Here is a 23,999-nt window from a genome sequence, read left to right as displayed (position 1 = left end):
TGATTAAGAAACTTATTGATCTAAGCTGTCATTGAATGACAGAAATCCACGAAGAGGAGCTGGAAGTACAATTTACATTTAGTATAGCGATTCCAAGCCAGAGTATGTTGCTTGTTGATTTTTCTTTCCAGAAGTGTGACATACCTTTGGCTTAAGCTGCCATTACAATATTGTTTCGCAGTTCTCGTATTAAGATAGCAATTCATACAAATCAGCAGCTAGAACAATTCAGCCTAGATCAATCTCTATTACAATGTTCAGGGACGGACCCAGAGCAAAATCAAGCCGGTGTTAGAGCCAAGAATGTCATATACTACAAATGTATAAAATATAGCAAAGAAAAGGGATTTCACCAGGCACCTGCTAGTATAACGTGGGTACGCCCCTGACTATGTTCGAAGAAGTGCAAGTTGATTTACAGACTAAAGAACAGTCAGTCATCTACTGATATCACAGCATTTTATTTCCACACAAATGACCTAGAAGCGAACACCACTAATTGTCGGCCTTCCTGAACACTCCTAAGTTCACTTCATGTCCAGTTCAATCACCTACCTGACACAGCTTAATGACATCAGAATGGAATTAAAGAATCTTGAAAACTATTCAGTGACCTTTCAGGAAAATTAACATCTCCATTATCAGCAAAAAAATCATCTCATGGCGGTATTATAACAGCAAAGCAATATTACCCTTGTTGAGATCTCGAGTGGTCAAAGCGGTGCTCTCAATCTTTCTTTATGACCTCCGTCTGTCCGTCCATATCCTCCCCAATCCCCATCGAGCTCCACCTCGATGATTTGTTCACGTTCTATCTAGTGGAGCCGTACCTCCACCCACCTCCTGCGTTGAGCGCTGAGCTACCGCCTACCCCAAACTATTCCCCATCCAAGCTCTCCGCTGCCCTGGTCTCCCTCTGATCGAGCTCCTCCGTGAACCACAGTTGTCGTCTGGGTTGGGTCTACGGGGCGATACCTCATGAAGCCGTACCTGGAGTAGCACCGAGGGCGCCACCTCGGATCTGTGGGAGCTAGGTTGTCGCTGGGAGGAGACCTTCTTCAAAAAAAGAATCAACTCAGATACCTCGTGTAGTCCAAAAGATCATAGGTTCTCGTAGAATTCATCCAACCCAACAGAGAGACTCAGGGTAAATGAAGAACCTACCACGCGTCAGAATCTATAGTTGTCTGCTTCAAAGTCTTGCATTCACTGGTCCAACAAATCTAAGAAAAAAATGGAAACCAGCAGCAAAATTTTGTGAACATCATGGACACATGTCATGGCCGAAAACCCTTCTTGTGAAGCTATATTCCAGTGTTCATAATACAAATTGTCCAATAAACAAAAACTTCAAGGTAAACTAATATATGTTTCTTTTTTAGGAGAAGATGTTGCCTTTATTAAAATAAAGTAATTTGTACTGCCTGTGTTTGGAAGAGAAAGTTGTATGGTTACCGGCATCAACTAACCTCGACTCTCAAAAGAAGTTAGCACGATGGAAAGCCCAAATTCAGCTACAACATAATATAGTGTTGGACTCGGGTGATCCTGGATAAGAAATTCATAGGAAGAAAAAAAAAACTTGAGAAGATGCATGTGTTATAATCCCAATGAACGCGTACAGTAAAAATGTTGTTGAATAAGCGACTATTGAAAGATTAATTTCATGTATTTCCAAATCAAAAATGTATCAATAGAATGCTCGTGAGATTATATCACCGAATGATTAGAATAGAAACATTAATCTAGAAAATATTAGAACAAAAGTTAATAATGGCTCTGCATTGCTTCGAAAAAACTTGAAAACGACGGCAAGTAACAGTCAGAGTGCACAATAAAAATTATAATTTAACTGCAGTAAGATTTGGCAACCCTCAGCTTATAAAGAAAGAAGCATTTCATGTAATTTGGGAACATAAAAAGCATCTTGGATGTCACCTTCAGAGTCCTTAAACCCTAGTACATGACTTGGGTAGATAAATTTGATTTCAAGGGAAAAAGGAAAAGCACTGAGAGAACTTAGTTGTATTGCAAATATCTCTGCAATAGAAACTTAAAGAGATCACTAATTATACTTCTTATTTGAATCAAACATTGATCTGAAATAAGACATCTGAATATTGCATGATGATGTGTCCCCTTGGCAACAAATACAATAAGTTGCTTCTCATCCTCTTATCTTTTCTAAGAAAGACCATTAAGGCCCTACTAACCTTAGTGCTACAGAACCCAATCATCTTGGCGATAAAAAATGTGTACCCTATAAAAGGAAAGGCATGATTTCCTGCAAATATTTACAGAAAATGCTGGAAACACAAATGATGGCAATCATGATGCGACTGAACTATAGCACCTTGCGCATAAGAAAACACTCAACGAAATACAAAAGAAATAGCATCTTTACGTTTTAGACAGCAGGTGCAATCATGGATGATAATTTCTTTTGGAGGTATGTTAAAGAGATAAATGCTGATTACAAAACATTACACAACAAAAGTTTCATAATGGCAGACTCGAAAGCATCTTCATGTGCACATTTTACCGAACTCACATCGGCCACATGTATTAGATGATGCTAACCACATATATAGCAGATAATATATAGAGGAAGATTAGATCAGATACCAGTCTGATATCGATGGTGTAGTCTTTTGCACATCTAAATTTTATACATCTAGTCGTCTACATCATCATGATTGTTGGATCAGGCCTTAACCTGTCTTAAGACAAAAAAAAATACTGAAAAATAAAAACATATATGCTAACAGCAGACGGACAAAGACAACAAAGCAACGACTTCACCATCTAGTGGCAAAATAAAGCAGAGGGAGCCTTTGGGGCATGCTCACATAATACTAATGTTCGTTCACACAACAAACAACCATCTTCTTAAATAGGACATGGGACCTCTCATTTGGAAAATGAACAGAGGAAGATGGTAAACATTCTCATGATATGACTAACTAACAAGATACCGGTATTTCAAGAGAGGGGTATGACTATATATGACAAACATGTCCAAAGAACAACAATAGACTGTTTTTCAGCGGCATCATTTTTTTTGTAACAGCTGTCTGAACTGGCCACTATTACATCACATTTGAATGTACATGAACACCACAACTCTTGACATGGAAAAGAGGAATATTTGCCGCCCCATCAGTTTCAGATGAAGCACGTCAGCGTAGCATCTGAGCAGTTTAAAAATCTGAAAATGAAATAACCATGTCTTGTGTTTGAACTGTTGCCTATTAGGGCACAACATTCATAACATTGCTGATTTATAGTGCATAAATATGTCTATGTGAAGGTCTATCTCATGACCTTACTGATTTATTCTTGAAAACACTAAGAATATTGATTTTTTTTCAATAGAACTGTAACGATATCATGGTTTGTAAGGTATGGAGACAACAAAGATATGGACAAATCAGGCTCCCACATAAACAATCGATATTCTTAGTGTCTTCGAAAGAAACATTGTTTAAGATAATACCTTTGCATAATTTTTCATTAGCCAGAGAAAGACATTCCTTGACCTCCATTGCATGCATGCTTGACAATATAATGCGCTCAAACATCTAACTGTACATAAAAAATGAAGATTGTCAGATCTCACCCGACGGCCCTAAGATATCAAAGCTAGGAAGAAGAAAGACCAAATGCACTGTATCCTACGCAGGTGAGTTAATCGGGTTGAATACATTACCTTAGCCTACAGACCAAATGATAAATCTTAAAATACACTGATTTGGTTCTTATAGGCATAACAACAAATACGCACCAAAATCGCAAACTAAACTTGGGTCTTTAGTGGCAATCATGAAGAGCCAACTACGCTTCCCATGATCTTTTTAGCAGTGGAAACTTTAAAGCATTACAAAAGTATTGGGGAAGGAGGAGATTGTGAGGGTCAATCTCACCGAACCGCCCGAGCTGGCCATCGGGGAGGGAGCTTCCCACACAAATCGGAGCCATGGTGCTGTAGGGTGGGATAGAAAAGACTGGTCCGGAATCAATGCAGTGCATAAAAGAAGTGTGCGGCAAAAAAATGTTGTGGGAAAGGAGAACCGCAAAACTGGTACCTGCCAAGAGATGTAGGCTCCCGTGCATTGGTGTCATATGTTGTACCATCTTCGTTGGGCCAATCATCCTGCAATCCAACCTCCACACAGCCGTGCTTGCGGCCGTCACTGTAACTACCAGGCAGCTTCTCCTGCAAACAAAATGACCGTATCATCCACAAGATCTATATGTGATATTCGCCGAGGCCTACATAGCAGCAACAACTGCATGTGTCATTTTTGACACATGGAAGGTCTAGGAAGATATCGTGTATAGCTATCTTCTACAATCATGATTAAGAAAAAAAACATTCAATTAGTAGTAAAGCAATGAGGGGGCATAGTTGACAGTTTATTATAGCAAATATCTGTTTCTTCTTAAGATGTAGCATATCTAGTATTTTGCACTGCATGGAAGCACAAATCCATTATAAACTCAAGTTTCTAGTATTGTATTTAGCAAGAAAAGATTCAGACAATGGATGAACTAACTTCGTTGAATGATATGTAAATAAAGTATATGAGCTGACTATTTCAGCTAATGATTTGCCAAAATGAGATAACTGAACTGGAAAATAAGACTCATGTACCTTCCAACAAAATATAAAAAAGCACATATAAATCGATAAATCTGTGGAAGTTAAATTATAAAATGATCACCTTAGATCAGCTTTGGAAAAATATGATGAAATCATCAACTGAAGACATCTCTGCTTGCTGAGCTAACTATTATCGCTAAAATAAAAGGCTACCTGAAATCAAGAATGGTATTTTTCTGATGTTAAGTATGATAAAGAAAAGAACTACAAATTCTCTATTCTTGGGGATAATATCAACCTCCCTAAGAAACCACTAAATTAAGGACAATGGTAGGTAATAAACATCTATTTATAGTAAACCTGAAGCAAGAAAAAAGGCACCAACGCCTAGATGTATCAGAGGAGCTAAAGCCAACCTGAAGCTCAAAACTCAGAGCACCAACGACGTTGCAGATTCTAGGCTGTCCTTCATAGTTGGTCCCATGTAAAGCCTAAGGCGAGAGAACGGAGGGGCACCCATACGGTACAGCAAGGAACGGGGAAGAAATATTAGATCAAAAGGGAAATTATAGGCAGCAAACAAATAAGGGGCAAAGTGATTTCGTACACATGGGGCAAGCACGGCTACAGATTGATCCAGCAGCGGCAACCACGCTGATATCATTCGTTTCCTCTCCTGGACTCACCATTAAGACTCCGATTAATTCGATATCTTGTCATGCTGCCTCACCATGAAGAGGCTAAATGGAGCAAAATGTGCACACACATCTACGAAGTAGAAGAGAATCAGGGGAGGAGAAGACAAATCGACCTCGACACTGACCTGCTCTCGTCCTGGCCGTGGTCGGCTACTGCTACCGTATCTACGACGGTCATGAAGATGAGATCAGACAGGTCAGAGTCGACAGGCGGCTCGGGCAACAGCCTCTGACCACCGCCCAACCCCTCTCCGGCTAGGCCCGCCTCCTCTCCGGCGCACACCCTCGACGACTACAACCGTCTGCTGCAAGCCCTGGGCGCAGGACGGGGGTGGCTCCGCGGCGCTATGTGTTCTGCACATCAGGCGTCAGGCCTCCTCGCCTGGAGGGACGTTGCGGCATACGTAGGTTGGAGGGCTCGCGGCGGAGGTCGACATCGCCCTCCCGTTGCCGGCCGCGCATTGCGTCAAAGTGGAAGGAGAGGGTGAGATTGCGAGAAAATAGATGTCTCTGAGAGAGAGGGGACGGGGAGCGGCTAGGGGCGAGGCGACCTGAGATGGAGAAGGCGCCGCTGCCTTCCTTCAGGCTTGTGGACACGGCAGCCTCCGCTCCACCGATGGACATCGCTGCCTCCCTCCCTGTTGCTGGACGCCGCAATATCTATCCCCTCCGCCGCTTCTTTCGCTTTTGGACGGTGCGGAAAACCACCCGGTCCGCTGCGTCGGCGAGCGGCGCTGAGCGGCGATGCAGGGACAGAAGGTGGGGCGGGCCGTGTTGTGTCCCGTGCGGTGAAGGAAGATTTTCCTAGATGGCCAGAACGGTGAACGGTGGTCAAAGCGGCGGTACATTAATGCTACATCCACCCAGAACAAAAGCCTAGCACAGAACAAAGAACAGTAAAACAAAAAATGCAAGAGGATAACTGAAGTGCACACAAGAAAATAACGGGACGAATCTCAAAATTCTGAGAAAAAAGAAGTTTGTTACCCTTTAATATAGTAGTTATTTTGACTCTTTCTGTGATAGATGAAGAAATGTTCAGAGTGCATGCATGGTATGATTGTTTGTTATGATGCATGATCTGATCTAAGACCTAATAGCTTGTTGGTTTTTCATCCCTCGTGACAAATACTTATGTATAAAAGATAAACAATATATGTAGTGTGTTCTCTAGCAAGTCTGCTGATCATTCGTTGCCCCTCTCGGTCTCCAACCTCACTGATTTTTTCTTATCAGGACAAAAGTAGAGCCCTCCCCGGCCATGGCTGCTTCCCCATGGGGCTCATAAGCTCCTTGTATTCAGGAATAGTTCAATGTGACGCCTTTTTGTTGTGCTAGTTCAACTTATTTTACAGGTCCACCGATCCCCGTGACATGGTTATGCCATGATATAGCAATTGCAACAAATAAATTGTTTAAAGATCGATGGGAAGCTTGGGAGAGTAAGGATGGCAACAAACGATAAATGCAATAAAGGGGATTTCCCCCCACATCCAAATAGGCTTTGGTACCATAGTGGCGATAAAGTGGGGTTCTCTGTGTCCTGAAATCCACTAGGCCTATATAGAGCATCAACAACTGGTCGAAAAGTCCAAGACAATTACTTCTGCCACCTTGTAATCGTCAGCTGTTTTCCATGTTAATGGAACAATAATTCTCTATAAAGTTGCAAGAAGGAAGCAAGTAGTATAGGACATGCTTAGCTTGGTATCAAGAACCATTTTTTTGTCTAACTTATGGTGGAAGATCCCACTATGTTATCAAACTGATTATGATCGATGTTTCAAAGAGCCATGCAGTCTAGGATTGCTATAATGTTGAGATGTTTCTCCCGATGCCGCTCATTCCTAAGACGTGGTCACGCCACGATTGAAAATCCAACATGTTTTTCCTGTATCAAACTTAGAAAGAGATAATGTGTGGGGGTTTTGCTTGACTACATGGGTTGTGTTGTGTGACTCGTGGCACGACTCAGATCTCCCGTATATGTAGAGAGGAAGAGGGCATATTGTGTCATAATTTTTTTTTTGAGAGTTCATATTGTGTCATAATTATGTAGGGTGTCATTCCTTTTTTTACTTTCGAAGTACAGTGGTGTGGTGTGCTAAGGCAAGTAATAGTACAATGAATAAGTTTTCTTTGCAAATGCTTCTATGAATAAGTTGGTGATAGTACAAACCAAAATTTTATAGTCTCGATTTTATACAGTCTCATCTTTATTTTAGTAGATGCAGTTTCATCTTTTTTTTTGGTATAGGAGGGTAACGTAAGTTTTTTTTTTTTTGCGCTACATCAGGCTCTAGCTTTTATCCTTTTTGGTGGATTATTTAGTGGGCACTCCTATAGTCTCAGAACCAAGAAACCATTAGGCCCATATACGGACGCAGCGTGTTTGGTCCAAAAGCCCACGCGGCGTTGGACAACGTAATCGCCTTCGTCACGGCGACCATAGCGCCGCCGCCTCTCTTCCTTTCCCCTCCCCACAAATCTGCAGCTACAAAGCCTACAAAACCCTAACCAAAATTCTCCATCCCCCATCGCGCCGCCCATCTCCTTCGATTCGATTCAACCCGCCCTGCGCAAGATGATGCCGGGCTCTGCCCCGCCGGCCGCCGGCAGCGGCATGTTCGTCCCGACGCACACCGCCGGCACGGTGCTCTGCTGCATGTGCGGCGTCTCCATGCAGCCCAACCCGGCCAACATGTGCGCGCGCTGCCTCCGGGCGCGCGTCGACATCACCGAGGGCGTCCCGCGCAACGCCGCCGTCGTCTACTGCCCCGACTGCTTCTCCTACCTCCAGCCCCCGCGCTCCTGGGTCAAGGCCGGCCCGGAGTCCCCCGAGCTCATGCAGATCCTCCTCCGCCGCCTCAAGCACCCGCTCGCCCGCCTCCGCGTCTCGCTCTCCGGCGCCGAGTTCGTCTTCTCCGAGCCCCACTCCAAGCGCCTCCGCCTCAAGCTCCGCCTCCGCCGCGAGGTCCTCAACGGCATCGTCCTCGAGCAGACCCACCCCGTCGAGTTCGTCGTCCACGACCGCCTCTGCGACTCGTGCGCCCGCGCCCAGGCCAACCCCGACCAGTGGGTCGCCGTCGTCCAGCTCCGCCAGCACGTCCCACACCGCCGCACCTTCCTCTACCTCGAGCAGCTCCTCATCAAGCACGGCCAGGCCGCGCTCGCCATCCGCGTTGCCTCGGCCCCCGGCGGCCTCGACTTCTTCTTCGGCTCGCGCTCCCACGCTGCCCGCCTCGTCGACTTCCTCGGCACCGTCGCGCCCATCCAGACCAACACCGCCAAGCAGCTCGTCTCTCACGACACCAAGAGTTTCATCTACAACTACAAGTACACATTCTCGGTCGAGATCTGCCCCATATGCCGTGAGGACCTGATTGCCCTCAGCCCCAAGGCCTCCCGTGATCTCGGTGGACTTGGCCCGCTGGTCCTCTGCATCAAGGTCACCAACGCCATTGCCCTGCTCGACCCACTCACCCTGCGTGTGCATCATCTTGAGGAGAAGAAGTACAGGGTGTACAACTTCAAGGCCGCTCTCACTAGCAAGCAGCTCGTGGAGTACATGGTGCTTGATATTGAGCAAGAGTCGCCGGAGATCACTGTCGATGGATCCAAGTACCAGCTGGCATATGCGCAGGTTGCCCGGATGTCTGATTTTGGGAAAAATGATACGGTATTCACGGTACGGACTCATCTTGGGCACCGGCTCAACCCTGGGGACCTTGCCCTCGGCTATGATCTCTATGGAGCCAACATGAATGATGATGATATGGACAAGGCTTTGCTACGCCAGAATTTGCCTGAAGTGGTTCTCGTCAAGAAGAGCTACGAGAAGAAGCCACGCACACGCAGATGGAAGCTCAAGCGGCTGCCTGTCGAGGAAGATCTGGGCAACAAGGCCAAAGGTGAGGAAGAGAGGAGGGAAGATGAGTATGTCAAGTTTATGCTTGACTTGGAGCGTGACCCAGAACTAAGGTTTGGGATTAATCTGTACAAGAATGAGGACTACAGGTCAGAAATGGCATCAACTATTGGTGATGATGTCCCTACTATTCCAATTGAGGAGTTGATTGAGGACCTCAGCCTCGGTGATGACGAGGATGATGAAGAGGAGGAAGGCAGTGCAGCACCTGCTGGTATGGTGGAATGAGCAACCATGTCTACTTATAGCATTGCTCATGGCGCTTCTGCAGATCATAGGTCTGAAATGCATCTGTTTAATCCATATAAGTTTTGTTTTTCTTCACTGCTACTAGCTATGAATATGTAAGCTGTTGCTTTAAAGTTCTAAGTTTTGGATTTCTCTGTTTGTTGCTATCGACAGTATTTGAAACCATATCTCTTATCTGGGTGGAACAACTGTCATAAGTTAAATACATTTCCTGGCATATTCTATGCTGTTTGTGATATGCTGTTCAGTTATTCTTTGGCTGTTCAAAAGTTCATAGAGTAGATGCAACATTAGATTCTTGGAACATATATTTGTATTGTGATGTGGTTAGTGGATTTTGGGGGAAAAGAAGCCAAAGCTGGGGAAGAAATTCGGAACAAGTCTACTGTTGCCTATTGGTGTAAAATAAAACCTTCCATTGTGCTCTTATTTTTGTTTTTGTTGGGAGAACTTATGTAGTACCATCTAGTTCTCGGACGAGTTCAGAGATACTACCTGAATATGCATGTTACTAGTGTAAGATATTCTTAAACATAGGTGACTAGAGCCTTTGCCTGTCTCCGACTACCTCAGCTCAGTAATAGTGCAATATTATTATTATTATCAACACTCTGGTGCAACCTGTTAATGGTGACTCTTGCAGCAACCTCGTCCAGCTACAGCACTACAGATCCTGTTGAGCCGAAACTACATAAACTTGAATTCCATTATGCTCTCATTTTTGTTTTTGTTTGGAAAACTTATGTAGCACCATCTAGTGCTCGGATGAGTTCAAGATACTACCTGACTGTGATAAGAGATTCTTAAACATAGGTGACTAGAGCCTCTGCCTATCTCCTACTACCTCAGCACTGGTATGGTGGAATGATCAATCATGTCTACTTAGAGCATTGCTCATGGCTGTTCTGTCCCGCTGCAGATTATAGGTCTGAACTGCTTCTATTTAATCCATTTAAGTTTGTTTTCTTCACTGCTACTAGCTATGAATGTGCGAGGTGTTGTTTAAAGTTCGAAGTTTTGGATTTCTCTGTTTGATGCTATGACATTGTTTGAAACCAAATCTCATATCTGGGTGTAACAATTGTCATAAGTGATACTCTGTTCTGTTGTCATTGTTTGGTCGTTCAAAATAACAAGAGTAGATGTAACATTTGATTCTTGAAACATATATGTTCGTATTGCAATGTGGTTAGTGGATCTTGGTAAAAAAAGCCAAATGTGAAGAAGATTGAGAACAAGGCTACTGCTGCCGTTTGGTAGTAAAAAGAAGTTCTTGCATCATGCTATTCTTTCTTTTTTATTGGACTAGACAGCCGGTAGATGACTAAATCCGAAGGGTTCTGCATGTCTACTTGCATAAGTTGGGGGAGCTTTTGCGCGGTGTGTGGATAAAAGTTCAAGATACCTATGTTAACTGTCTGACTGACTATGCATAGATTATAGAGCACAGGTGACCCTGACTGTTCGCTCCAGAAGTTCATGGATTATTTTCCCCAAAGCTGCTCATGCCTAAGTCATAGCCTTACCAGAATAGCAATTTCAGAAGGTTGTTAGTCACTCAAAGATGTTAAACTTTGGTGACTAAAGATGCAAACAGAAAGATCAGAAAATATGAATCAAAAGCTTTATGATGTGTTGTCACTCAAATCTATGGTATATATGGAAGGAAAAAGTGGTGTCTCATATAAATAGGTGGCTTTACTCACGGCATCAACCATTTTAATGTTCCAAGCACAGGTGGTAAAAGGGAGTGGTAGTAGTGAAGGTGTAGTTTCACTGGGTAGATACTATTTTAGTTTGCTAAAATGGCTTAAATTGTGGAACAGGGTGATACCAACTAGCTCGAAGACACACCAGTCTTAGGGTGTGTTTGGTTGGGATTCTACAGCCAGATTCGCGGCAAGAAAGCTGAAATCTCAACCAAAGGCATTCCAGCTCAACCCAGATTCTACAAACGCAGCAGATTCTCGTAGTGCAAAAGGCAAAGCTGGGTCGACCCTGCTTCCACAGCTTCGCGTTGAGCCAAAAGAATGAAGGGAAAAGCTAACAAGAAGCGCCGCACTGCGTGCTATCTCGTGCGGCGGAAAAAAAAATCGCACGCGCCCCTTAATAACTGATGTGACTTAGAGCAAGTACAATAAGACTGCTCATAGTGGGAGTAACATAGCTAGTAACATCACACATCTCAATGCATTTTGCTGACATGGCATGCTAATAAATGAAGAAAGAGAATGGGATGGTAACTAGCTATGTTACCATAACATCACACATCTCAAGAGAAGATGAGTCTACAACATAATTAATGATATAATGCATGACACTATATATAAGTTACTACCCACTATGAAGGTAGTAACCTAGACTAGTAACATGCCATATGTTACTAGTCTAAGTTACTCTCCACTATGACCAGTCTAAGTCCTAGTCAGCTGGCTATAAGGATTAAAATAATATATTGTTGCCTAGTTGGAGGAGAGAGATGAGGAGAGAGAAGAGAAGTGGGCTCTAATGCAAGAGCTAGCTCTAGCACGTGCTCCTAGGCACTTTGTGAGAGTGAATGGTGGGCCATGCACTGATAAAGTAGTACAATTCTATAGCTCACTATTATACATGTTGGCTCTATATTAGCTACTGATGACATGACACATGACTTATAGCCAATAGTTGGCTTTACTATTAAACTTGCTCTTATGCCCTCGTGCATTGTTTTGGACCACAAGAAAATTATTCCTTCCTGAGACCACCACGGGATTCAGCGGCCAGCGCCGCACAGAGCCGCCGCGCGAGCACGCCGCGGGAGGCCACCACCGCGCGAGCACGCCCAGTAGGGACAGCCGCCGCCGGCGAGCACGCGGCAGGGGCGGCCGCGGCCGACGAGCGCGGCAAGGTTGGCCGCCGGGCGAGCACGCGCATCAGGGGTGGTAGCTGACGACGAGCGCACGGCAGAGGTGGCCGCCACCGATGAGCTCGCGCGCGGCAAGGTTGGCCGCCGTCTCTGTGCGAGCACGCCCAGCAGGAGTGGCCACCGCCGAGCGTGCGGTAGGGAGGCCGCCGCAGTCGAGCGCGTGGAGGCATGCGCGTGAGCCGTGAGGAGGAGGCGCTCGTCGGCTAGGTAGGGAGCTCGCTGCCGAGCACGAAGTTGAGTCGCCGCCGGCAAGTGCGAGGAGGAGGCCGCCGCCAGAAGCTCGTGGAGGCAGCGGCCGCTCGATATCACGAGTCCGTCGGCGTGATGTTTGCCTGAGTTTTTCTTCTCCTTATACAACTCGATTTATTGATCTCAGTATTACTGATGGAGGTACTCATGGAGTTTTTTGCATATGAACTGTCGCGTGAGCCATTTCCCAGTTGCATATGTCTCCAATTTTCTAATGTTTAGGGAATTTGATAGCTAAGCCTGTGAATTTGGCAGCCAGGCGGTAGAAATTGGGCAGCTAGGCACCATGAATTTGGGAGCTAAGTGCTTGAAATTGTGCAACTAAGTGCTAGGAATGCGGTAGCTAGGTGCTTGAAATTGTGCAGCTAAGTTCAATGAATTTGGCAGCTAAGCCGGGGAATTTGGCAGCCAGGTGGTAGATTGGAAGCTAGACACCACAAATTGTGCAGCTAAGTGCTATGAATAGGGTAGCTAGGTGCTTGAAATTGTGCAGCTAAGAATAAAGAATTTGGCAGCTAACCACAAAGGATTTTGTAGCTAAGCGCTAGGATTTCGATAGCTAGGCACGATGAACCCGGCGAGCACTCATGGCTAATTTGGTGCATAGGCACCATTCAACTTACAACTAGTAGTATAAATTATACTAGAGAAGTAGTACATACTACGTTATATGCTGCGGCAAAGTACTGCAGCTACGTGATGGTGCAGCAGGTTATTTTTTTATTAATTAATTCATGTGGATCAAATGATTCTTTACCTTTTGTGTAGGGCCACATTTGAGGTGGACCATTGCTCAGACATAAATTGGAATAAAAAAAATGCTACGCGAGCACGCACGGCTGCATGGGAGGGTGAAAAGGGTGACAGGCTGGCGCCGCACGGAAGCAAATATATGCGGCGCCGCTGGCTAGTACAGTCCAAGAATGAAATTACCCGCCGATGCCATTCCTAAGTGAAACTGACCGGTTCGTTTTCTTTCTTTTCTCCTCCCGTACATCTCTTCTTCCCCGTGACTCACACCAGGAAGCAAACAGCCCAAGCTAGGGTTCCTGATGCTTGACTATTCCGGCAGCCTTCGGCGGCGCGCCGGCCAGGAATCGAGCGCCACGAGGCTATCGATCCTTTTCACCTGCTGTATTGGCCCGAAGGTCGACCCTACAATAAGCGCCAGCCCCTAGCCAACTCCGCCTCCATAGCTTGGTCTGTCGAGCCACCGCCTGAAGGAACAAGGCCCGACGTCGGCCGGCCATAGATCGTCTACTGCGTCTCCTGGAGTTGTCTTTCTCCCCGCTTCTCCCCCCCTTCACATCTCCTTCCTCTTCCCTCCCGTGCCATGTATAATATATTGATATACAGTAGCATTTTCTTATTTTATCTGATTTTCTAACATTGCTTCTTTGCGATCATTCTGTGCAAAACGGTCGCTAAATTGGTCTGTGCAATATAGCATTGATTATTGAATAATTGTGTAATTAGTTCGTGCAATGGTTTCTATAGAACGTGGTCTGAAGTTTGCGTGCAAGGTGTATGTCAAAATCATGGAAAAAAATAGCGCGCTATTATAACGCTAATAGCACGCTATAGCATATCTGGAGAGTCGACGCTACGCTATTTCGGTGCTATAGCGCGCTATTCACGTTAATAGGACGCTATAGCATGCTAATAGCGTATTTTTAGACCCACGCTATTTTGTTATAGCGCGCTATTCTCAAAATGCTTCTGTAAAGAAAGATACTTCTACTCCGTAGAAGAAATGAAAGAATCATTCCCAAAATGATCATTTTAATGTATATTGGTGTATAAATAATCTCTAAGCGACTCATAGCATTAAAATATTACTATCAAATCCACAGTTCACAGTTGCTCCAACCAAACAACTTTTAACTTTCTCACAGTTCTCAGTTCACAGCAGCTTTTCCACAGCAGATTTTTCACAGCTGATTTTTAGGAATCTACAGCTCAACCAAACACACCCTTAAAATCTTAATTTCTCATTACATTTTACCGAACAAATGGTTCCTTAAAAATACAAGTTCGTCTGAGTTGGCATTTTGGCTTGCTCAAGGCGTGGATACAAACACCCCTCTTTCACCAAGTTTTCTCTCCAAAACAAATTAGAAGTTATATGCTCATCATAAATGAAGATGGCGCAAATATAAAGAATGGCAGGTAACTAGTGATACATCTGCATAGCCCAACTGATTCCATTTACATCAGTAGGTAGTTTCATGCACTCCAGAGTGACATGCACCAAAATATAGAACTTTCTGAACGAAAAGAAGGCTTCAAAACCAGACTGTTTCGAAAGAAGTGACTATGCCGTTGAAACAAAGTCAGTTTTGCTAGTAAATCTTTTACCTTTACTCTTGGGGCCTGATTTTGTATACTCATACGAATCTTTAATAAACAAAACCTTACGGTTGATTGAATTGATCTCCCTAGAATCTTTCTTTCACAAAGTTAGGGATTGATGTTACACGTGTTTGATCAACTTTGTACAAGCTCGGGACGAGCCTACACCCCACTGTACAACTTAACCCACTACATGTCTAGACTGGCACCGGGGATCAAGACTTGTAAGTCAATCACATCGACGGTGGACCAAGAGCGAGCTTTGGATCAAATCATGTGGAGGAGACTGCTCATGCTAGGTGATGTGTTGTCGCAGACAACCGCGCTGCAATGCTTCTAAATCCGCCACAGCTGTGATGGGCTTTCTAAGTAAAGTTCATTTGAGGAGCTGGTGAATTGTTTTTCCTGGTGCCGCTCATCCCTAAGAGCATCTCCAGTCGCGTCCCCAAACCGTCCCCCAAACCGCGCCGGATCGAGCATTTGGGGGACGTGTTTTGTTCGTGCCGCGTTTGGGGGACGTCGCTCCCCAGCCGCGTCCCCCAAACGCCGCCCCCAAATGAATATTTGTGCACGAAAATAAAGGTTTTCATTCAACTTTGATTATATATTACAAAGTTTGAATGAAAACGGCTAGATTTCATCTAAACCTAGACTACTGACCGCCCGGCGGCGCGTTCGATGGCCCCGCCCCGTCGTCGCATCCCCTACGCCGCAGCTCCTCCTGCGCGCGCCTCCTCTCCTTGCGTTCGGCGGTGGCCAGACGGTGCCGCTCCCGCCGCGCGTCCTCCGCCGTCCCCTGCTGCGCCGCCTGGAGGGAGAGCTCGATGGCGCGACGAATATGCGCCTCTTCGAGGGCACGGGCGTCGTCCTGGAGCTTCTTCTCCGACTCGAAGGACTCGACGAGGGCGCGTTGCTGATCGGCCGTCTCGTCCGGGTGCGGGGCGTCGTCGTCGGACCAGTCGAACTCGTCGTCGTCGTCGTCGTCCTCCACCTCGGTCTCCTCCGCCTCGGCCTCCTCCTCCTCCATTGGCGCCTCCTCCTCCACATCTGTTGGCGCCTCCATCATCGCCGCCGCAAACGCGTCGGCCGCCGCCAACTGCTCCGCCCGCCTCCCCCATAGCGCCGTAAGCGCCGCCTCCCGCTGTCGACGCTCCTCCGCCGTTGCCTGCTGCTGGAGCTCGATCGACTCACGCCGCCGGCGCTCGATCGAGTCACGCTGTTCACGGAACAACGCCTGCCGCTCATCGCGCTGGCGCCGGCGCTCGTCAGCGGTACCGGCGCCGTCGCGCCTCTTGTCCCGTCGAGGCGTCGAACGCCGCAACGGTGTCGCACTGCTGCTCCTGCCACGCTGCTCCCGCCGCGGCCTCCTCAGCTGCGGAGGCAGGGGCGGAGAACGCCGCTAGATCCGCCGCCTGCTGCGCCTCACGCCGCTGGCGGGCCTCCTCCTCGAGTGCCTCCTCGAGTGCCGCACGCCGCTGCCGGCTCGTCAATGGAGGAGACGGCGGTGGAGGGAAGTGGCCATCGCCGGGGCGGTTCGCCATTGCCACTGGTGATGGAGGAGACGGCTGTGGAGCGACGAGGGCTGTGTTTGTTGCCGACGGGGTGTGGTGGCTACCATTGATGAGCCGGGAGACCTTTTATAGACGCCGGCGTCGGGAAGAAAGCGCGGGAACAGACGAGAAGAGGCGGGAAGATCGCGCGGGAACGGGCTGTGGCGTGCGAACGCCGGCGACGCGTGGAGGTTGCGCAGCACCGACGAGACGTCTCGCCTGCCCCTCCGTCGCCATTAAGGCAAAGATGCCGCTGCGCGCGAATAACTTCCGTCGCGAGGTAGGCGACGGTTAGGTTTAAATTAACTGTGCCGCTGATGGGTCGGCCCCGCGTCGGTTGGCCTCGCTTTTCGTTGTGTCCGGCGTCCCCGGAGCGTTCCCTGTGGGACGGGGACGGGCTCGGGGCGCCGGACACCGTATCGGGCCGCGCCGGACAAAAATGGGCTTTGGGGGACGCGGCTGGAACGCTTTTTTTGTCCGGCGCGCCCCAAATCCCTTTGGGGGACGCTTTGGGGGACGCGACTGGAGATGCTCTAAGGCACATCCATACCAGAATAGCAATTGGAGAAGGTTGTCTGTCGCTCAAAGATATTATTAAGCTTTTGGTGGCTAAAGATGCAAGCGGAAGAATAATAATGTACACCTATGTTTTTTTTCTTCACTACATGGGATGAGTTTCCACTCAGATCATCAACCATTATAATTTTTCAAGCGCATAGGCTGTATATATAGGAAGAAAAGATGAATGATGCCCCTTATAAGTAGGTAGCCTTGCTTATTGCATCAACCATTATAATGTTCTAGGCGCAATGTTGGTACAAGGGAGTAGTTCCACAGGATAGATACTACCAAGTGACTGTGACACGCTAGAGTCCCTTAACAATTTGCCAAGCACATGGCTTGTTGAAAAAAAAAGGATCCTCGTAGAATTTAACAATAACATCAGCTTCTAGTATCACATGCTCATTAGTCACTAAGCACTTGAAGTATATATCACATACTAATCACATGTACAAGGTCATTATGAGTTAAAAGGTCGTTAAACGTTGAAGATCTTTTATCCATGGCTGTTTATTCATTTTAAAATCCACCATGGAAACCGTCGTCGCCATTAAGGCAAAGTCATAGCGCTTCGGTTCGAGCCGCTGACAAGGCGGGCCCGCCGTTCGGCGCCCCCGCAATGTCCCCTGTGTAGCGGGGTGGGCTAGGGGCGTCAGACATCGTATTGGGCCACGACATACCGAAAAAATCTCAGTTGGGGCCGGTCAAACGTCCGACGCGCACCGAATCTTTCTAGGGGGCGGTTTGGGGGGGGGGGGACTGAAGATGCTCCGAGCCACAGCGATGACAAGGAGAACAAAGGGGAGGATCTCTTATTTCGGCGTAACAATCTGCCACAAGTTAAATACCTTTCCTGCCATGTTCTATGTTTTTTGTCGTATGTTGTTCAGTTATTATTCTTTTGTTCGTCAAAATTACAGAGAGGAGATGCAACATTTGACTCCTGAAACATAAGTTTGTATTGCAATGTAAAGGGGTGTGGGTGTAAAGAACATTCTTACATCGTGCTCTTCTTTCCGTTTTTGTTGGACTAAGCAGCCGGTAGACTGATTCAGACATAACTATTTTCTGAGATACCTATGTTAGTATGTTAGCAGTATAGCACTGGTGAACAAAGCCGCACGTACCTCCACTGGCTTGAAGCTACAGGTTACATGGTGCCACCATATCCCGACCTGATTGTCCGCAGATTGTGGCGTTATGCACGACCCGTTCACGGCAACCACTTAGCCTTGTGCGTAGCTTTAGGTCTCTCTCTATTTTCTGTTGTATACACGACCTCACGTTGTCTCTGTATGAATACAATGCTGCACTCACCGAAGTGCATTTTAATCCCAATTCAACCATCTCTAGTTCCGTGGCGCAGTACCACAGTAAAGTTTGTTTGAGTAGCTGATGGATTGTTTTTCCCAGTGCCTTTCATCCCTAACGCACATCCATACCAGAATAGCAATTTCATAAGGTTGTCTGTGGTTCAAAGATATTACTACTATTAAACTTTGTTGACTAAAGATGCAAGCGGAATAATAATGATGTACACCGATGTTTGTTTTACTACGTGGGATGTGTTTTAACTCGGATCATCAACCAACATCCATTATAATTTTCCAAGCGCAAAGGCTGTATATATAGGAAGAAAAGATGTATGATGCCCCTTATAAGTAGGTGGCCAGAGGCCTTATTGCATCAACCATTATAATGCTCTAAGCGCAAAGGTGGTACAACGGAGTGGTTTCACAGGATAGATACTACCAAATGACTTGTGACACGGCTGAAGACTCTTAACAGTTTGCCAAGCACATAGCTTCTTGAAAAAACAAGGCTCTTCATAGAATTTAACAATGACATCAGCTTCTAATATCACCGGCGCATTTGTCACTAAGCACTTCAAGTATATATCACTTCTAATCAAATGCACAAGGTCATTATGAGTAAAAAGGTCGTCATACATCGAAGGTTTTTTATCCATGATTAGAGGGCAGTTTATTTATTTTTAGATATATATATATGTCGTTCTTTTTTTGAGAATTTTTAGAGGTGCTCCCGTGCTGCTCCCGCGCCACCGGGACCAACCCTAGCCGCCCTTAAAATCTCCTCCCCAGTGTAGATCGACGATGTTCAAGTGTGGCTGGGGCGGCATGGTCACTTCTCGTTGAGCGCGGCAGCCAGGGTGGAGTCCTCTGGTTGAGGCGGTGGTGTTGTTTTTCTTCCTCAACAATGCCATTCCTGTGGGGAAGGGGCGATGATGTGGATTTTGATCCACCGCCCTCGATCTCCCGGCCTAGTTTCGGTGGGTCTGGTGGCTGATGATGACCGGTAGTGTGGGGGTTGTCGGCATGGCTTTGAATAAAAGGGGTTTGGTCCTAGGATCCCTCTCATGCCATGTCGAAGAACTTCTTGATGCATGTCTTCATTGATCTGGCCGGAGTGTCGAGTTCCAAAAGGCTCTGCTAGCAAAATCCAATGGTGAACTCCAATGGACGACATGCCTGGAGATTGCCACACTACATGGGGTTCGATCGCGCGCAACCATGTTTTTTTACCGCTTGGTTTCAGAAGGAGCGATGAAAACAACACTTCGAATTCAAATTCAGAATCTGCTTGTATCGACCGAGAATCTCCATCTATTTGTTGCTAAACGGTGACTATAATGTGCTATTGAAAATAGCCCGGTTTTAGTGGTTTTGTTTGTATGTCTCTTATCCTTATTCTGCTAACATCCGAACCTAATTTTCTTATAAACAAAGTCGTATGGTTAATTGAATTGATTTATACCCTGAAACAAATATCTTTCAGAAAGTTAGGTACTAGGTTGCCACAAGTGTTTGGACAATAGATGCAACATATGACAGAAAATAACTTGTGTAGCATCGCACAAACATTTAGCTAGTAGTGAGCTGATGATACAACCCGCCGTACCGTCATCACCATGTCAAGCACTACACCATATGAAAAGTCTTCATGGGCTCTAAAGTTGAACTTAATCCACCCTACAAGTCTCTTTACTTTACTTTACTTTACTTTACTTTGTGAATGGTATACTTAACCTCTATTAGGGTTCAAGTGTGAGCCCTTCGAGAGGAACGGCACGGAGGCGTAGGCCTCCCGGTATCGTCGCGCGACAGAGGCGAATGGTGTCGTGCCGCTCCGCCTATGGTGACGACGTTGTTGGTGTGTGGACGCAGAAGAAGCCATGGTGGCGGAAGCCCAACGAGGAGTGCGGCCTCGTGGTCATTCTCTGCGCAACGGCCCCATCTATTTGGCATCGTGGCGGGTGCGGACAGTGGATCTATAATGTGTCGCGATATCGCTGGCGGAGAGGGAGGTCGTGCGACGGGGATGAAATGGATAGAAAAGGCTAGTTCATTTAGTTCAAAAGAAGCCAGGGTAGGTGGAGGAAGGTGGGCAGTTACTTAGGAGGAAGGTGGGCAGTTATTTCAAAACAAGCACACACATTATTTGTTTGACTGCCTTTTTGAGTTCAAAATTGGAGCTAAAATGCGGTCAACCGGATACAAAAACGGGCATGTGGTCTATTTGTGGTGTCGCGCTAGGCCGTGCATTTTTTGTGGTCATATCTATTTATCTAGTCTACACTGATTGATACACACAAGTTAGTGGAGCTTGATTGTGAAAAAAAAGTTGATTGGTTGCCGAATTAGGGCTCCTTTGATCCATAGGATATAACAAGTTTAGGACTAGGAAACATATAGAATTAGAATATCATGTATATATGTTTCCGAAAAAAAGAATATCATGTATATATATGAATCCTATAGGAAGAGCAGTTCCTTTTAATTATGGTGAATGATTTTTTTAATAAATTATAACCTAATGTCCTTTTAGGAATTAGTGCCTATGGTATCTGATCATCTGAACCAAGCCTAAAGTAGTACTATAAATTAAAGGAACAGTTAATTATGCATAGTATATGGTGTTTACGTTTGCTTTGAGTTTGCTGGGTTGGGTTGGTGGCCTTAATTCTGCTGTGAGTGCAGCTGTAGTGGTGGGGTGACTTGGAGTACACTGACCCAAAAATGCTTTGCTATTTTGTCCGTGCACTATCTTTTGTGTACTGGAGTATCAAGTTTATTCATTTGCCAAAGCAGATGCAATGCATGTGGACAACATCTATCACGATGCGGCTTCACTCTGGTCGGCTTGGCGGTCAGACCGGTGGCATGATCATCCTACGCTCTCCGGTAAGCCATGGTTGGATGAAGAAACGAACCTGAGTTTACATGACAGATGTTGGCGGTGGGTGAATGAAGGTGAACGGTGACCTGGTTCAAAGTTCAGACCCTGGCTGCATGTTCGACCGAGTAGATGAGTTTGAAGTTGCGGGACACCTCTTTAGCTAGTCTTGTTTGGTGGTTGTGTTATCCCACATTTCAATGTAGGTTCGGACATTTTGGTGTGTGACTGTGTGCAATGTGGCATCCACTACCATTTGCGGGGTTGCTTCCTACGTCACTAGTAGCGTTGCAATAATACTGGCACGTATTAAACTGGACCGACGTACGTCCGTTTATAATTTGAAACTCTCCAAAGGCTGTGGCATCATCTCAAATTCAGGTCAGTAAAAAAACTCATATTTAGTTGTGTTAGAATATAAACCGTATATGTATTTGTATAGAGATACGGTTGTATATGTGTAATCCTGTATGTGTCCGTGTCGTATGTGACAAGGACTCTGTCTTGTATTCCCCCTATATATAGATCAATACAAGACACCACAATGTGTGGTTCCTAAACTCTTACATGGTATCAGAGCAAAACCCTAACCCGGACCGCGTCGCCCTCCTCTTCCGCCGCCACCTCTGCGAGCCACCCACCTCCTAAACCCTAGATCCTTTCTTGGCAGCCATGGGCGACGACAGCGAGCGCGCTGCGCGGGAGCTCAAGGAGAAGCAGGAACGCGAGGCCTCTAGCAAGCTTGCCATCGCCAACCCCGCGCACTCCAGCGCGGGTTTCTTCTCCATCTCCTCCTTGCACGCTCAAGCCGTCGGCCTCTCCTCCATCAAGGGGCATGTTCCCGTCGAGCTCGCCCTCGACACCGGCGTTCACCGCCAATGGCGCACGTTCTTCCGCGCCGCCCTTCGCAAGTACGCCCTGCTGGATCACATCGACACGGCTGCTCCGTCCGATCCGACGCTGGAGTGGACTCTGCTTGACGCCACGGTCGTCTCGTGGCTCTACGGGTCCGTCTCCCTTGGCCTCCTCGACGCCGTCATGAAGCCGGGCGATGATCCTATAGCCGTCGAGCTCTGGACCAGCATCAACGACCTCTTTACCGACCACAAGATCAACCGCCAGCTTCATCTCTCCACCGAGCTCGACGGGCTTGACATGGGCGAGCTGATGATGAAGGACTACTTGACCAAGGTTAAGAGCCTTTCTGATGGCCTTACTGATCTAGGCGCTCCGGTCGACGACGCCAAGCTCGTCATCCAGTGTCTCAACGGCCTCCCCGAGCAATACGACCCGGCTGCCGATCTCATCTCCCTCATGCCCGGGATGAACTTCGACAAATGCCGATCTCTTCTTGAGCTTCAGGACATGAAGAAGAAGAACCGTCGATCCCGCTCTGGTGACACGGCTCTCTACTCCGCCACGCCCAACCCAAACCCTAACCCTGGCAAGGGTGACGGCAAGGGAAAGAAGAAGAAGAAGAAACAGGACAAGGAGAAGCAGGAAAAAGAGGTCGCACCCGCCACGGCCCCGGCCCCAGCCGCCCCATCTTGGACGCCAATGCAGCTCCCCTGGAACGGCGCCTTTCAGGTGTGGCCCTACGGCCAGGCTGGCTTGCTCGGTCGGCAGCACTACGTGCCCCGCCCCGCGCCGCCCTCTCATGCCTACTACGCGCACAGCCCGTATGGTGCGGTTCCCTCCTACGGCTATGGCACTCCACCATTGCCCCACGGCTACGGCAACACCGCTCCCATCGTTGCGCCTCCACCTCCGGCACACTCGACGGCCTCCTGGGACCAGCAGGCTCTGCTCAATCAGTTCCAGACCATGGGACTGCAAGCTCCCCCTCGTGAATGGGTGATGGATACTGGCGCATCCTCCCACTTCGCGTCAGACCCCGGTATGCTCACTTCCGTGTCTCCCCCTTCACCTTCTTCTCGTGCGGTTATTGTCGGTAATGGTTCCTCTCTTCCGATCACTGCTACCGGCCACGCACGTCCCCTTTCCTCCTCCACCCGTCCACTTTACCTTCGCAATGTCTTAGTAGCTCCTCATATTGTCAAAAACCTTCTGTCCGTGCGTCAATTCACTACTGATAATCATGTCTCCGTTGAATTTGACCCTATTGGTTTCTCTGTGAAGGATCTGCGTACCAGGACCGAGATTCTCAGATGCAATAGCTTCGGAGCTCTCTACCCGGTGCAAGCTTCTTCCACCAGTCCACCCACTGCCTTCCTCGTTGCCGATTCTGCACTGTGGCACCGTCGACTCGGACATCCAGGCCGGCCTGTCATGGACTCCTTAGTTCGCTCTTCAGTTATACCTAGGGAAAAGAATAAAGATAAGACTAGCTTGTGCAATGCCTGTCAGTTAGGTCGTCATGTTCGTCTTCCTTTTTCCTCCACCAATCGTGTAACTGTCGCCCCTTTTCAAATAATACACTGTGATTTGTGGACGTCTCCTGTTGAGAGTATTTCTGGGTTTAAGTACTACCTTGTTTGTCTTGATGATTTCACTCAGTATGCCTGGGTCTATCCTCTTCGAGCAAAGTCTGAAGTTTTCTCACACTTAGCGTCCCTGCGTTCCTTGGCTCACACCCAGTTTCAAGCATGCCTGCAAGCTATACAATGCGACAATGGTCGTGAGTTCGATAATTCTCTCCTTCACACGTTTGCCAAAAATCATGGAATAGCACTCCGCTTTTCATGTCCAT

At 47.0% G+C, this 23,999-nt stretch overlaps 2 protein-coding genes and 1 long non-coding RNA gene across 3 annotated transcripts; 2 read left to right on the top strand and 1 right to left on the bottom strand.

Moving 5' to 3' along the window:
- Positions 1–304: 304 nt before the first annotated feature.
- On the bottom strand, positions 305–5,264 carry LOC127302259 (uncharacterized). Its single transcript, XR_007852791.2, has 8 exons — positions 5,020–5,264; positions 4,725–4,816; positions 4,086–4,216; positions 2,626–3,982; positions 1,470–1,548; positions 1,165–1,223; positions 693–1,053; positions 305–555 (listed from the first exon to the last, which is right to left on the bottom strand). It is a non-coding gene; the product is annotated as an uncharacterized lncRNA (long non-coding RNA).
- Positions 5,265–7,768: 2,504 nt separating this feature from the next.
- LOC127310978 (uncharacterized) lies at positions 7,769–9,714 on the top strand. Its single transcript, XM_051341539.2, has one exon. The coding sequence runs from the start codon at positions 7,886–7,888 to the stop codon at positions 9,455–9,457; it is 1,572 nt and encodes a 523-aa protein (XP_051197499.1). The 5' UTR covers positions 7,769–7,885; the 3' UTR covers positions 9,458–9,714.
- Positions 9,715–21,961: 12,247 nt separating this feature from the next.
- Positions 21,962–23,466, top strand: LOC139833240 (uncharacterized). Its single transcript, XM_071823462.1, has 2 exons — positions 21,962–23,186; positions 23,429–23,466. Exons 1-2 carry the CDS (start codon positions 21,962–21,964, stop codon positions 23,464–23,466), a joined length of 1,263 nt encoding a protein of 420 aa, XP_071679563.1.
- Positions 23,467–23,999: the final 533 nt, after the last annotated feature.

The sequence above is a fragment of the Lolium perenne genome, chromosome 1 (genome assembly GCF_019359855.2).
Source record: "Lolium perenne isolate Kyuss_39 chromosome 1, Kyuss_2.0, whole genome shotgun sequence".
NCBI classification, from domain to species: Eukaryota; Viridiplantae; Streptophyta; class Magnoliopsida; order Poales; family Poaceae; genus Lolium; species Lolium perenne.
Note: the sequence above shows the minus strand (reverse complement) of the source record. Positions and strands in the feature narration are given on the sequence as shown.